The 12,489-nt window shown below is 65.4% G+C and overlaps 1 protein-coding gene across 14 annotated transcripts in view; it reads right to left on the reverse strand.

Moving 5' to 3' along the window:
• The window catches only part of CCDC33 (coiled-coil domain containing 33), a 53,382-nt gene that overhangs the window by 16,482 nt on the left and 24,411 nt on the right, over positions 1-12,489 (reverse strand). For 7 of the 14 annotated variants that reach the window (XM_068958475.1, XM_068958476.1, XM_068958471.1 and 4 more), the window contains exons 3-10: positions 11,979-12,106; positions 8,609-8,718; positions 7,635-7,739; positions 7,406-7,497; positions 6,779-6,899; positions 1,697-1,892; positions 1,307-1,434; positions 1,061-1,132 (exon numbers count right to left, since the gene is read on the reverse strand). In XM_068958475.1, the coding sequence (XP_068814576.1) occupies positions 1,061-1,132; positions 1,307-1,434; positions 1,697-1,892; positions 6,779-6,899; positions 7,406-7,497; positions 7,635-7,739; positions 8,609-8,718; positions 11,979-12,106 (952 nt within the window). The remainder of the gene's footprint in view (positions 1-1,060; positions 1,133-1,306; positions 1,435-1,696; positions 1,893-6,778; positions 6,900-7,405; positions 7,498-7,634; positions 7,740-8,608; positions 8,719-11,978; positions 12,107-12,489) is intronic. The other 7 variants (XM_068958482.1, XM_068958481.1, XM_068958483.1 and 4 more) reach the window with 4 other exon arrangements.

Here is a 12,489-nt window from a genome sequence, read left to right on the forward strand (position 1 = left end):
GGGCTCCTCTTCTTCAGGAAGCCACATCAGCCCGGACAGGATTGGGATCCACTGGATCCGCTGTTCAGGATTAAGCCGCGTAACCGGACACCGAGTTTTCGGGCTGCTTGTGAAGCCTGGGGCTGCCGGCGGCGGAGACGAGCGGCTCGGCGGGGATCGCCCCGGCTGCCTAGCCGCGCAGCCACCGGGCAGCCCTGCGGCCTTCGGCATCTTCTCCCCAAACCCCTTTATTTCCTGCCAAGAAAGGACAGCCCCGGCGAGGCGAGATGGGCTGCTGCCCCCTCCCTGCCTCCCTTCTGCCCCGGGAGCGACGCGGCCATTCGTTCGCGTCCATCCCGCGTTCGTCCGCGCTGGCTTCTCCGAGAAGACGCCGAGCCCGAGGCCGGGTCTGGCGGCCCTGCTTTTTGTTTCCTTTCTAGCTCTGGCCTAGAGTGAAGGCGGCAGGGCTTGGTGGGCCTACGGGGAGGGGGGAGAGCGGCGAAAAGGGAGAGGTTGGGGAAGAGGGGAGGGGGGAACAAAAAAAAAATCACAGCGCCCAGATCAAAACAATAATCAGCTAAATGAATTCCGCAGCATTTTCCCGCATGACTGCGAGTGATAATTTAGTGCAGCAGCCAGCTGGAAGCGAAAGGATTAATTCTGCACTTAGTGACACCCACGTGAATAATTCATCACACGCAACCCCCTTTTCGCTGACCCCCCTGGGCAATCACTCCAAAGTACCCCACCAGCCGGCCCCGGCCCGGAGCGCCGCTCCCCAGGGGCAGGCAGCAATGAAATCACCAGCAGAGCATCCAGACCTGTCCCAGATTAACTTTACGGACAGTATTTTATTTTATCTTTTTTTTTTTTTTTTTTTTTGCAGGTGGGGCGGGCGGAGGGAAGGGCTCGGGGCTGGCTCACAACCGCAGCGACTAGATGGGTGGCGCTCACGGCAGCACGGGGCCACCTCCTCGCGCCGCAAACCCGACCCGTCCAGCACCCTCCGGGGCAGAGCGGAGCTCGCCCCGCTGCGGGAAATCCCTCCTCGGCTCTGCGTTCACCCTGCCCAGCGCCTCACCTGCGATCTGACGAGCTGCAGGCAGAGCCCAACGGCCGGGGCGGCCCCGGACGTGGTCTTCAGCTCGGTGCCCTGCGGAGGCGAACGAAGGCGGAAGAGGGTCAGCGCGAACCTCTCGGGACGGCATGGGCCGCACGCCGTCGTCCCGGGGCCGGACGCGCGGCTGCAGCTCGGAGCCCACCCACCGCAGCCCTCAGCGCACCCTCTAGCCCCTCTGCCCAGGCCAACGCGCCCCCGGCCGCTGACCTGCACGGGGAGGCTGTCCACGCGCAGCCCGCTCCGGCTGCCGCCAGCCACCAGCCGCCGGTAAACGCCGGGGGTGAGCGGCAGCACCGAGTAGCCCAGGGGACCGAGCGCGCTCTCCGCATCCGACACTGGAAGGGATGCGAGCGCCCGGCTGTAAAACCAGCCGGCACATGTCTCGCCCACCCCCGGGACCCCCTCGCTCGGCGGCACCCAGAGCGGAGGGACCCAGCGGCTGTCCCCAGCGCCTCTCTCCTGGGGACCCCCCTGCCGCGGTGCACATCACCCCCTCACCGGGGCCGGGGCTCGGCCACTGCTGCCTGCGGGGCATCGCCAGCCCAGCCGGCCCCGGGCAGGAGAGTCCCTGGCTGGACCCCCCAGGCCCAGACTCACTGGCTTTGTATGGATAATACTCAATGGCCAAGGCGGCGTCTTCCGAGAAGATGGTGGCCCCGTCTCTGCCTTGGAAGAGGAAGGAGGTATTCCAGGTCGGCTTCTCCGGGGGTCCAGCCGGGTGGGTCATCTTTGGAGACAAGGGAAAAAGCAACCTCCAGGGACGTCTCCTCCAGATGGAGGAACGATGAGACAGCTACGAGCGAGGGGAGAGACGGGGGAAGAGGAGAGCAGCACCTGCTCAAAAGCAACCCTAGATCCCACATGCTTGAGCTGGATCTTACTGGGCCTTGCAGCTCGACTGCTTCTTTCGCCAGATCATCCCTGCCGGAGCCTTCCCCGCTCTGAGCCAAGGAGCAAAGCGACACACGCCCCGGGGACCCCATGCTTAAAAGCCCCATCACCAGCGCTCAACTGATGGACCGGGCTTTTCCCACGTCATCCAGAGACTCGCCTAGGTGGTCCTGACCCCCTGCACCGTGCACGTGCCCATGCCACGGCTGCACACAAACACTGGCACGGCCAGCGTGCTGGGACGCTGGCAAGCTTCAAAGGCGCCGGGGCGAGCGCGGGCAGGAGCCGAGCGGGCAGACGGGCGACCCTCCCGCCTGCGGCCGAGCCGTCCCGCTCCAACGCGCCCGCGTTGCTGCTTCTTCCCCGGGCTCGCGCCGCGGCCCGGCGCCTGGCACCGCGCGAGACGTCTCCCGACGGCCCGCTCGCCGCAGACGCGTGCTGCTGGGCTCTCCGTGACGAGCGCTGGCTCCGGACCAAGCGCTCGGCTCTTCTTTGCAGCCGGGCTCGGCGGCAAACGCCGGCTGCGCCCGCTTCGCTTCCCGTCCTCCTGGACGGGGAAAGACTTGCGCGTCCCCAGGGCCCGTGACTACCTGCGGCGGAAACGCTGCCCGCTCCAAGCTCTGGGCGGCGCGGGCGGACAGGAGGCGAGCCCGGTTTGCCAGCGGCCCGCCGCCGAGCTCGCGGTCTCCTGCCCCGCGCAGTCACCGCTTGCACCGCTCAGCCTGCAAATCGCCTTTGCGTGGCTCGCCCAGAGCCTCACTCGAGAGGGATGGTTTTTGTGGCAAGGCAGGGCAGCCTTTGCTCGCCCTTGGCGCGGCGCCTTTCCTCGGCTGGGGCTTAGCCGAAGGAAGGCGCTTTTTAGATATCTTGGCCTTTTGAGAGTGCCGGAGGTCAGGCTCGCCGAGTGCTTTTGTTGACAACGTGATCCCTGAAAGGCTGCTTAAGTGGGCGACGGGTTTATCCCTGGAGCCGCCCGCCGGCGTTTCAAATGGCAGCGGTCCATCAGCGCGAGCAGCTGCGCCCCTGCCTTTCGGGCCCGCGCCGCGGAGCGTGCCAGCTCTCCGAAGGTCACCATTAACACAGGGTTCCCGGCGTCAGGAAATTATTGACGGCAGCCCTTTTTAAAGCTGTTATTCCATTACCCACTGCTCAGCCGGCGTTGCCCAGCGGGGACAACATGCAGATCGGCTTTTCCGCGTCGGCACATTCCCGCTTCTCCCCAGGGTGGAAGGAGCAGGCGCGGGTCTCTCTCGGCTCCGGTTTGGGACGCTGATGTGCTCTGCGCTGCTCGGAGACCCGCTCCGGCGGGTTAACAAGCCGCCCAGTCTCTAATAGCAAGGTGGCATGGAGGTGGGGGACTTCAGATCCGGAAAACACCTCCGCGGCATGGGTGTAAGAGGTAGCATCAAGCGCAAAGATGGGCAAACGGTTGTGCAGCCTGTGCTAGGTCGGATGGAGCTGTTAATCCTGGCTCAGCACCGGACTAGCCCTCCGACGCAGGATTTCACCCCGGGGCTCTCCAGCTTCAGCTGGGATTCGAGCAGCTCTGTTCCAAGCGCAGGGAGCCCGCCAGGCCCCATCGGTGCCTGGAAGCCCTCCTGCACGCTCAGGTGCCACGGTGCCCGCGGCCGGGCGAGCGCGTCGCCCGGGCGGCCCCCGCGCAAGCCGCCCCGTTGCCCGGCTCGGGGTAGAGCAGGGGCAGCCCGAGCCAACGCGCCTGCAGCCTCCTTCGCCCTCCCCCTGCTCCTCGCCTCCTCCAGCGCTGGCAGCCGCCCCGCTGAACCCGCCGGCCAGCCCACGCAGCTATCGCACCCGCCTCCAAAACCACAATTTGGAGGACGTGGAGCTCTCCTAAAAAGCATCGCGTGCCGCCTCCGGCTACTTCTCTCGGCGTTGACCTGTATAACGAGACGCCGCGAGCAGGTGCCGTTCCTAAACTCAATGAAGGAGGCAAAGTCTAAGCGCACGGGCACAATTTAACCGCCGGCGCTTGCAGGCGACGTTGGGCCGGGGCGGCGCTGTCGCTGGCTCGACCCCGCGAGCGTACCGGTGAGCCTGAGCCGGGCTGCCGGAGGCCTCGAGCGCGGGCAGCTCCGTTTCCTGCCAGGGCTGGGCGGAGGCGACGGCAGCTGAGAACCCCAAACTCAGCTCCCGGATGCGCTCCGCTGGCAAGGCGCCTCCCCGCCGCCGCGGCCGTCAGAGCCGCTGCGCTGATTCGGCCCGACGTCCCGCCACAACGGCGGCCTCTGCCGAGGGCCACCTTGGAGAAGGACAACAAAGGGAGCGGAGGGGAAGGGAGGAGGAGGAGGGAGCAGCCTTCAGCCTCGCGGGCTAGGCTCAGCGGCCCGGCAGAAGGGCGGCCGCGCGCGCGCCTCCAGGATAAAGACCAATTTCAAAGGCAGAGCCGTGGGTGCGAGCGGGGAGCCCGAGGTGGCCAAGCCTACAGAGGTCACCTGGGAGGCGTCTTCTCCTCGCAGCTGCCAAGCTGGACTTCGCGGCTCCGGAAAGGGCGCGCGAGAGGCCAGCGGAGCCGGTTAAGCCCTGCAAGGGTGGGTGAAGCCCTAAGCTCTGGAAGCGGCGCGGCGGCTCCCGCCCCGAGGCCCCGGCTGCCGGGCGAGCGGCGAGAAGGGAGCGGGCTCGGGACCAGCGGAGAGGAAGGGGCTCGTGCACAGGGCGACAGCTCCCGGCTATCACGGGTGGCAGGACGGGAGCATCCGGCTCCGGGCAGCCTGGCGGCAGCGCCGGGAGCCGCCGCGGGAATTGCGCCCGGCGCAGGAGCGAAGGGGCAGCTCAGAGCAAGGGAAGGGGCCGGGAGCGCGGTGGTGGGAGTCCTCACCAAGCCTGGCTTCTGCTGGAGAGGATCCAGCCCTCGGCCCGGGCGCCGCAGCCCCCGAGCATCCCTGGCAGCCACGCGCATCCCGCCGGCAGGTCAGCGGCGGCGCGGAGCAGCTGCCTCGTCCTCGCCTGCCTCCCGTCGGGACGAGCAGGCCCCAACGCGGCAGCGGCGCCAGACTGGGACCAGCCTATTCCAGCTAAAGCCACGGCTCCTCGAAGCCCCCGGTGGTGCCCGGGGATTCATCCAGCTCCTTCCTCTATGAGGAATTTTCCATAGCTCACAAGCACAATGAGTTTGACAGGTCTCAGCTGGCCGTCTATTTGGAGCCACCCACTAGCACCATGCGGCAACCACCGGGTCCCACCAGGACCGTCTTGGTCCTCATCCAGCTGCAGGGGAGGGATCCGCGGTTGCGGCTAGCACCCCGGGTCCCTCGACCCTGCCCAGCAGGTCCCCGGCCCCCTCAAAGCACCCAGGCACCAAGCAGGCCAGGCCGCGGCTGGGAAGCGGTTTTAAAACCAAAATTGGGGAGTGAACCTCGGTGAATAACCCCAGGGAGGCATCTTCGGGGGGGTCCTGAGTGCCTGGACACCTTCCCCAGGTCACCGAGTTCCTCCAGCCCTGGAAGGAATAGCAAATATGCCCAGCCTACAGATGGGGAAACTGAGGCAGGGGACAGCTTAATAGACCCCGATTGCCACCGTGACCCTTTAGCAAGGGTCCCTGGGCCCCCGCAGGCACCTTCAGCCCAGCCGGCGAGCAGAGGCACGTCGTCACCCGGGGGGCACGTGCCTGCCAGCCGGGTGAAGACCCCGACCGCCTCCTCGGCGAAGCCGCGCAGGCGAACGGAGACGCGTGGGCACCGGCGAGGAGGAGGAGGAGGAGGAAGGGGTGGGGGGCGTTCGCTCGGGCCGGAGGGGACAGAGCCCGGCAGGCTGCCGAGCTGCCCCGCGTCCCCAACACCCACCCACCGCTCACCTGCGCCAGCACAGCTCGAACGACGGAGGGAGGCGGCGGCGGGGGGGGGACACAACGAAACAGCGATTATTGTACTGAATGAAACGCGCTGCTGATTTTTACGACGCTCCAGAGCCTAGCGGGCGCGTTGGCGTTTGGCCGGCCTCCCCTACGTAATATTTTATTTATAGTCGCCCTGAACGCGTCGATACAGAGCGTTTGCTCCTCATTACGGTCCCAGACGGGAACAATTTGACGGGAAAAAGCGCGAGGGACAGGACCGAGCCGGAAACGCGGGTCCCGTCTGCGGGCGCTCTCCAACCTATTGCGAGGGCCTGCTCAGGACCAGCACCATCCACCCTTTCGGGGCAGGCGAGCAGACAAAAACCCGCCCTTGCAATGCTTTCTGCTGGCACTTTGAGCAGGCGAAGGGAGCGAGTTGCCGTTATCGGAGGGGCGGCACCTCCACGAGCGCTTCGCAGCTGCCTGCGGAGCGAGGGGGACCCGCTGCCGTGGCGCGCAGCATCCTTCCCGGAGCATCCTTCCCGCACCGCGCTTCTCCCTCCCAGCCAATTTTGGGCGAGCCGAGCAAACAAAAGCCCCCCCCCAAAACCTGCCCATGGCGTATCGCCTTCCTAAAAGCGTACGTTTCCCTGGCAACAGCTATTTGGAAGATTTGCGTTGCCGTCTCTCCCGGGGCTGCTCGAGCGGCGCGGAAACCGGGAAGGACGCGGCCTCCGCCGTCGAGAGGGAGCGCTCGAGCCGGAGGAATACGAGGCAGGAGGACAAAGATGCGCGGCGAGTTCCCGCGCTTTCCCCCCCGCTGGCGTGTGTCTGCGCTCGGGTCTGGGAAGGATGGATGGAGACGGCTTCGTCGAGGCTTGCAGCAGCGTTCGCCCCTAAAGCTTTTTTCCTGCACGCTGCATCCGAAGGGGGACCCTGCTGCCTGCCTCTTCCTCCTCCTCCTCCTCCTCGCCGGCGTGCCGGGCTCTTACCTGCGGGCAGCCCCGGTCGGCGGCGTGGCCAAGGCTGAAGTCTGCTGCGGACGGCTCCGGGAAGGTGACGGTGGTCAGGGCGACGCCGGGCCGGGCAGCGGGCCGCTTCGCCATGCCCTCTCTGAACGAGGAAGAGGAGGAAGAGTCGGGGGTGAGGGGGGGGTTGCAGAGGGTCCCAAGGGCAGAGGCGCTGCTCGAGCCGCAGCCCACAAGGCTGCGACGCAACCCGCGGGCATCCGGCTCCCAGGGCAGCCCGGCGGCCAGGTGAGGCGAAAGAGCTGCGTTTCGGTCAGCGGGAGACGAATCCCAGCTCGAGGCTCGCTCTGCGCTTGGGACGCTTTGGATTGAGCCCGGTGCAAGACCAGGCTGCAGCCACCTACGCTGAAAACCTGGGGGCGCCCCGTTAACCACCCGCCCCCCGCCACCGCGTTTATCCACTTGCAGCCACGCAACCTGTTGCCTCCAGGACCAAGGGACCCTTCAGGGCCAATTTGCTCTTGGTGCCCTTCCCGCGCCAGGAGCGCAGAGCGGCCCCTGCCCTCGCTGCCCTTCCCAAGGCAGCCGCGTCCCACGGGGCGCGAGCCCGCCCAGCCCAAAGCTGGCTCGCGCCCCGCCGCCCTCACTCACTCGTACGCCCGGACGTTGGTGACGATGCTGGCGACGGCGACGAGGGCGCCCCGCGGGCCGGCCAGCGGGGCCGTCATCCCCTGCAGCAAGACCTGGGGCGGGGGGGAAGCGGAGGGGCGGGAGGTGAGCGCAAGCAGCCACGCCTGCAACGAGTTTCGCCCCGTCCTCAGCCACGCCATCCCCACTCCCGGCGCCGGCTGGGGGCAGTCGCCTCGGCTCAGCCCTTTACCTCCAAGGCCGCGTAGTCCATGCCTTCAGAGCGGGGGATGACGCTGCCTTTGCGGACCACGGTGACATACAGGCTCGTCCCCACCGGGTCCTTCTGCCTCGGCTGCTTGCGGAGGAGACAAAACCGCAGGGAGGAAGGAGGGTCAGGCGATAAAACTCGAGGCACCGGGTACATAAACAGCCAGGGCTGATCCGCCGCGGCCCAGAGCTGCCATAACCAACGATAAAGCAGCAACTGATAATTAAAGCTCACTGTCCCCCGGAGCCTTCCCAGAAAGATCAATATAATAAATCCTCCTGCTTCTGCATTTAAATATTTAATCGCCCCCAACCTCCGCGCAGAGGAGGGGGAAAGGAGGAAACTCGTTTCTGCCAGCCAGGGCAAGGGAGCTGGTTCTTGGCGAGCGCTCAGCGAGTTTGCCAGGTCTCAGCTAAGGGCCGACCTACCGGGCGACGGGGCAAAACTCAACAGCTCGAAGCCTGCGGACCGATCCCAGGCTCAGCCCAAGGGACGAGCTGCTCTCGCTGCGGCCCCCGCCTCTCCTTCGGACCAAGGGGCGCACAAAGCGGGGCGGACGGGCACACGAGAGCCGGCGCCGGCGAACAAACGGATGGCGCCGCGCCGGTAAAGAATTAAAGCGGCGTCCGACTGACGCCTCCCCAAGGGCCCCCCGTAACGCAAGCTCGTCGCTAATAAACCGGGAGTTAAAAAAACCAGCGGGCGCAAGCACTGCTTCCTCGGCGCGGGAAAGGAGCCGCGGTGCAACATCGAGCAAGCAGCGGAAGACGAGGCAAGACGCGTCTACGCGGTCGAGCGCGGGGCGGCGGGGATCCCGTGCCGGGCGCTGCGCCCGTGCCCTCTGCCCGCGCCTGCCCAGAGTTAGAGCTAGAGGGGCCCCGAGGCACCGCCGCGCTGCCCCGGGGCGCCCCTCGCAGCGGCCGGCGTCCCGCGGGCGCGCGCCGGGCAGCACGTACCAGCGCCAGGCGGCAGTGATAGTGGTGGAAGGGCTGCAGGTGCCGCACCGGGAGCCTGTAGATCGCCAGCGCCTCTTTGGTGCCTTGGTCTGCAACGGTGAGGGTCAGCGCTGGAAGGAGAGAGCAGCCGTCAGCGCGGCCCCAAGCGGGAGCCGGTGGGAGGCCGGGGCAGTCGGGCAGGCGAGGGAGGTTCGGGGACGGTCTAGAAGAAGGGGCAGAGGCGATGTGAGCGTCGCTCGAGCCACCCGAGACAACTCTCCTCCCCTACTCCCTTGGGTTAGGGGACACCTCACATCCCTTCTGCCCTCCCCTCCGGGCTCGCAGACCCTTTCGCCTGGCGGTCCCCGCTCACGGCAAGCGGAAATCCCCAATCGCCTCCATCCCCGTAGGGAAGACGGGCCGTCTGCCGCTGCCGGCAGCTGCCCGCTCCCCTGCTGCTCTGATCCCGCTCAGGCTTGCGATGCCCAGCGCTGGCCACAAAGGATGTGACCCTTCACGAGTTTAAATATACATGTATGCGCAGGCACGCACATGCATCTCGAGAAGCAACCGCGTTCAGACCCCAGACGTCTCCAAGGGGCTGAAGGCGAAGCCCTTGAACAACTGGCACCAGCGTAGCTTAGGTTTCTAAGAAGCCAGGACTGGCCACGGATCCATCTAATCTGCCTCCCTGTCCCTGACACAGTCCAAGGGGAAGCAAAAGAGAGCCCCGTCCAGCTGTCCGCGTGCACTTCTGCATCACTTCCTTCCTGCAAGAGCACCCGCCGGGACCCGAAGCGCGACATGGGGGTGACACGCTTCCCGGCCTGATACGAGGCTGGGCTACCTGCAGACATCTGCAGTCTCGGGATCCTTCCAGGCTTCCTGCAAAAACCAGCCTGGAAACAGCAGCTCGCGTCCCTCGCTCGAGCGAAGCGCCCGCGGGAGGGCAGCGCGGCGAGAGCCCGCGGCGCCCATCGACAGCTCGGAGGCGCGCCGAGGAGGATACGCTTCCAACCGCGGGTCGGTCTGCAGGCTAGAAACATGCCTCGCTCCCCCCAGCTTTGTGGCCCCTCCCAGGGCTCCTTTTGTCCCCAAGCCACTCGAAGCAGAGGACGTGACACCCGCCGGCTGGAAGCCGTCCTCACCCGTGGCCCGGTCCCCCTCGGCACGGCCACGTCCCCACAGCAACGCCGGCTCGACAGACCCGCCGCGGCGGCAAGGACGCGCGCCCGTGCGCTGACGCCAAGCCTCTTTCCTTGGCCTCCCTCACATCTCTATTTCTTCCCTTGCTTTAACGCAAACAGGCAATTTAGCTCCGGTTTTGGGGCACGGCTCAGCCCGCGCCGTCGACAATCGCAAGCCTGAGCCTTTTGTGGCGAGGGGAGCTGATGGAAGGCACGCCGCCCTCTCTTTATGCTGCCGTCAAGGCCTCCTCTTCCCTTCCCCCAGCTTAATGACTGACTGGAGAGACAGAAGACTTAACTCCTGCTTGGCCAACTTGCCGAGGCAACGAGACGCTCAAACGCACGCGTGAAGCTGGGAGATCCAGCAGCGCCCGGGAGCACGTCCCCAAACTCATCGTGCACCTACAGGACTTCGCCAAGGCGCAGCAGCGGCCAAGCGCCGGACCGAACGCGTCCCGGTCTACCCCTGCTCCTTGCTTTTCCACGCTGCGCCCGCTGCTGGCCTTTTCGCGTGGGTGACGCATGCTTTTCAGCAAGAGTTTAATTTATATGTAGATTTTGTTTTTCTCCGGGTTGCGGAAAGAGGAAAGAGCGAGGGGAAAACGCGCTGGGGTCACATCGCAGATGAGGGTCTTCTCTGCTACCCGGAGATGATAGATCACCCTCGGCAACTCCACGAGCTTCGCGACTGCAGAGAGGCTGATGAAAACAAGTATTCCTTGCTTCTGGGGTTGGGGGACAACCAAACACCCAGGTATAGAAAAGAAAGGAAAGGGCAAGAACAAATCCAAGAGCTGCCCCAGGGCACGACAGCTCCTTTCGGTGCAGAGCTGGCTGCTAAAAATCTCTAATCACGGAGATGCTATTGTTAGCACGACAAGCAAAAACCAGGAGGACCCTTCTGTCAGCGGGGCCCGCCGTCTCCTCACCGTGACCGCCTGCTCCGCTGCAGTCCAACCGCTGGGCGAGCACCTAGGCACGGCGTCAGCCTCTACCGCGCAAGGCCAGGGCTCCAGCCCAGCATCTCTCCCTGCCCAGCCCACTCTGGCCTTAACCCATGGAGAGAGCCACCAGCGATGTGACCACGGGGGCTGAAACGGCTCCGTGGGGCAGCATCAATCCCAGGATCCTGCCACAGAGCAAATATCTAAGGAAGAGCTTAGGGGAGAGCAGAGGCTGCAGCCACCCGGGAGCCCGTGAACGGGTCGAGGCCCTGGCCACGGCCGGGCAGAGACCGGCGCGCTACCCCAGCTTGCTCTCCTTGTGGAGGGAGGCCGTTATGCTGCACCGCACAGGGGCAAAAAGAGGGTTAAAACCCTGCGCAACGGGCCACATCTGCCCGTGACGGTGCTCTGGAGCAGGCAAGTCAGGAGGTGCCGATGTTCAGAGGCTGCCGGGCTGGAGGTCCCAGCGGGCCTCTCTGCTCCCCTCCGTCTCTCCTGGTACAGCGCAAGGCAGGTACAGCCAAGTACATCAAAAGCTCCTCAGTTTCATTTGGGCCAGGGCCTGATGAGATTAGGCACGACTTTCAGGTTGGCTCCCACAGTCCATTTTGCAAGCATCTGATTATAATCGAATCCCAGCCGCTAATGCTGTGAGTGTTATTACAATCACAGACCTAGGAGCCCTGCGCAGGAGCAATAGCAGCAAGACACGGGGCCCAACCACTGCTGCAGCGGCGAAAGCAACAGGTCGGCTTTGACCGAGGAAGAATATGCAGAGGGGGAGAGCCAGACACAAGGTGCCTGGCTTGGGATGGCAGCAGGGAAAGAGCTGGGGTGGGGGCACAGAGCTGCAGGAGGGGCAAAGCCACTGTCTAGCAGGCCTTCAAGACCAGAGCTCATCACACATCACCGGATCCCTCTGGATCCGGCATCTCCTCTCATGCCATTTCCCACAGGATGCTTCAGAGGACGTACAGAGCTCAGCATCACCCCAACTCCATAATCCTGCAACTCTACATCTGGGGTGCGCTTTCCTCCTGCCCCTTCTCCGACATGGCAGCTGTCCTAGCCACAGCTGCACGGGGCTTGGAGCACACCTTGTCCCTGCTGGAGTCGCCCAACACTTGGGTGCTGCCCGGGGTTGTCTGGAGCATGGGGTCCCCAAAACTCACGTCACACCAAAGCAAACCTCCGAGGAGACGAGCCCAGCTCCTCCCAGTCCACCGTCTTCGTCTCCCCACAGTCCTCCGCAGGTCTCACCTTCCCAGCCGACGTCTTTGGCATTGATTTCCACCGTCACCTCTTCCTCCCAGGTGGGCGAGTGGGTGGGCTCTGAGGACGCACGGGTCACCCGCACCTCCTGCTGCTGCTCATCTCCGCTGGGCTTACTAGGAGGAAAAAGGTGGCAAGCGAGGTGATTTGATGAGTAGAAGAATGCTGTGTTGCATGGACCCATGTCTCGCAGCTGCACGTGGGTGTCCTCGTGGGGACACGGACCACCCGCTGTCTGCCTGAGCGAAACCCATGGGGAGCTACTACCGCTGGGACTCCAACCCGTCTATCAAACCGGACGGACGCTGGCCTAGGACCTACGCTCTCCCGCCGTCGCCGTGAGCCGTCGCGCGCTCTGGCAAACCGCGGCAGACGCCAACAGCCGACCCGGCTGGGCCGAAGGAAACGCCGAACCCGGAGCAACCGGGACGCGCGGCCCTAACCCCCGGGGCACTGGGAGAGGCAGACCCTGGCGCCCCTCTGCCCTGGCACCAAGCTG

The sequence above is a fragment of the Struthio camelus genome, chromosome 12 (genome assembly GCF_040807025.1).
Source record: "Struthio camelus isolate bStrCam1 chromosome 12, bStrCam1.hap1, whole genome shotgun sequence".
Lineage (NCBI taxonomy): Eukaryota > Metazoa > Chordata > Aves > Struthioniformes > Struthionidae > Struthio > Struthio camelus.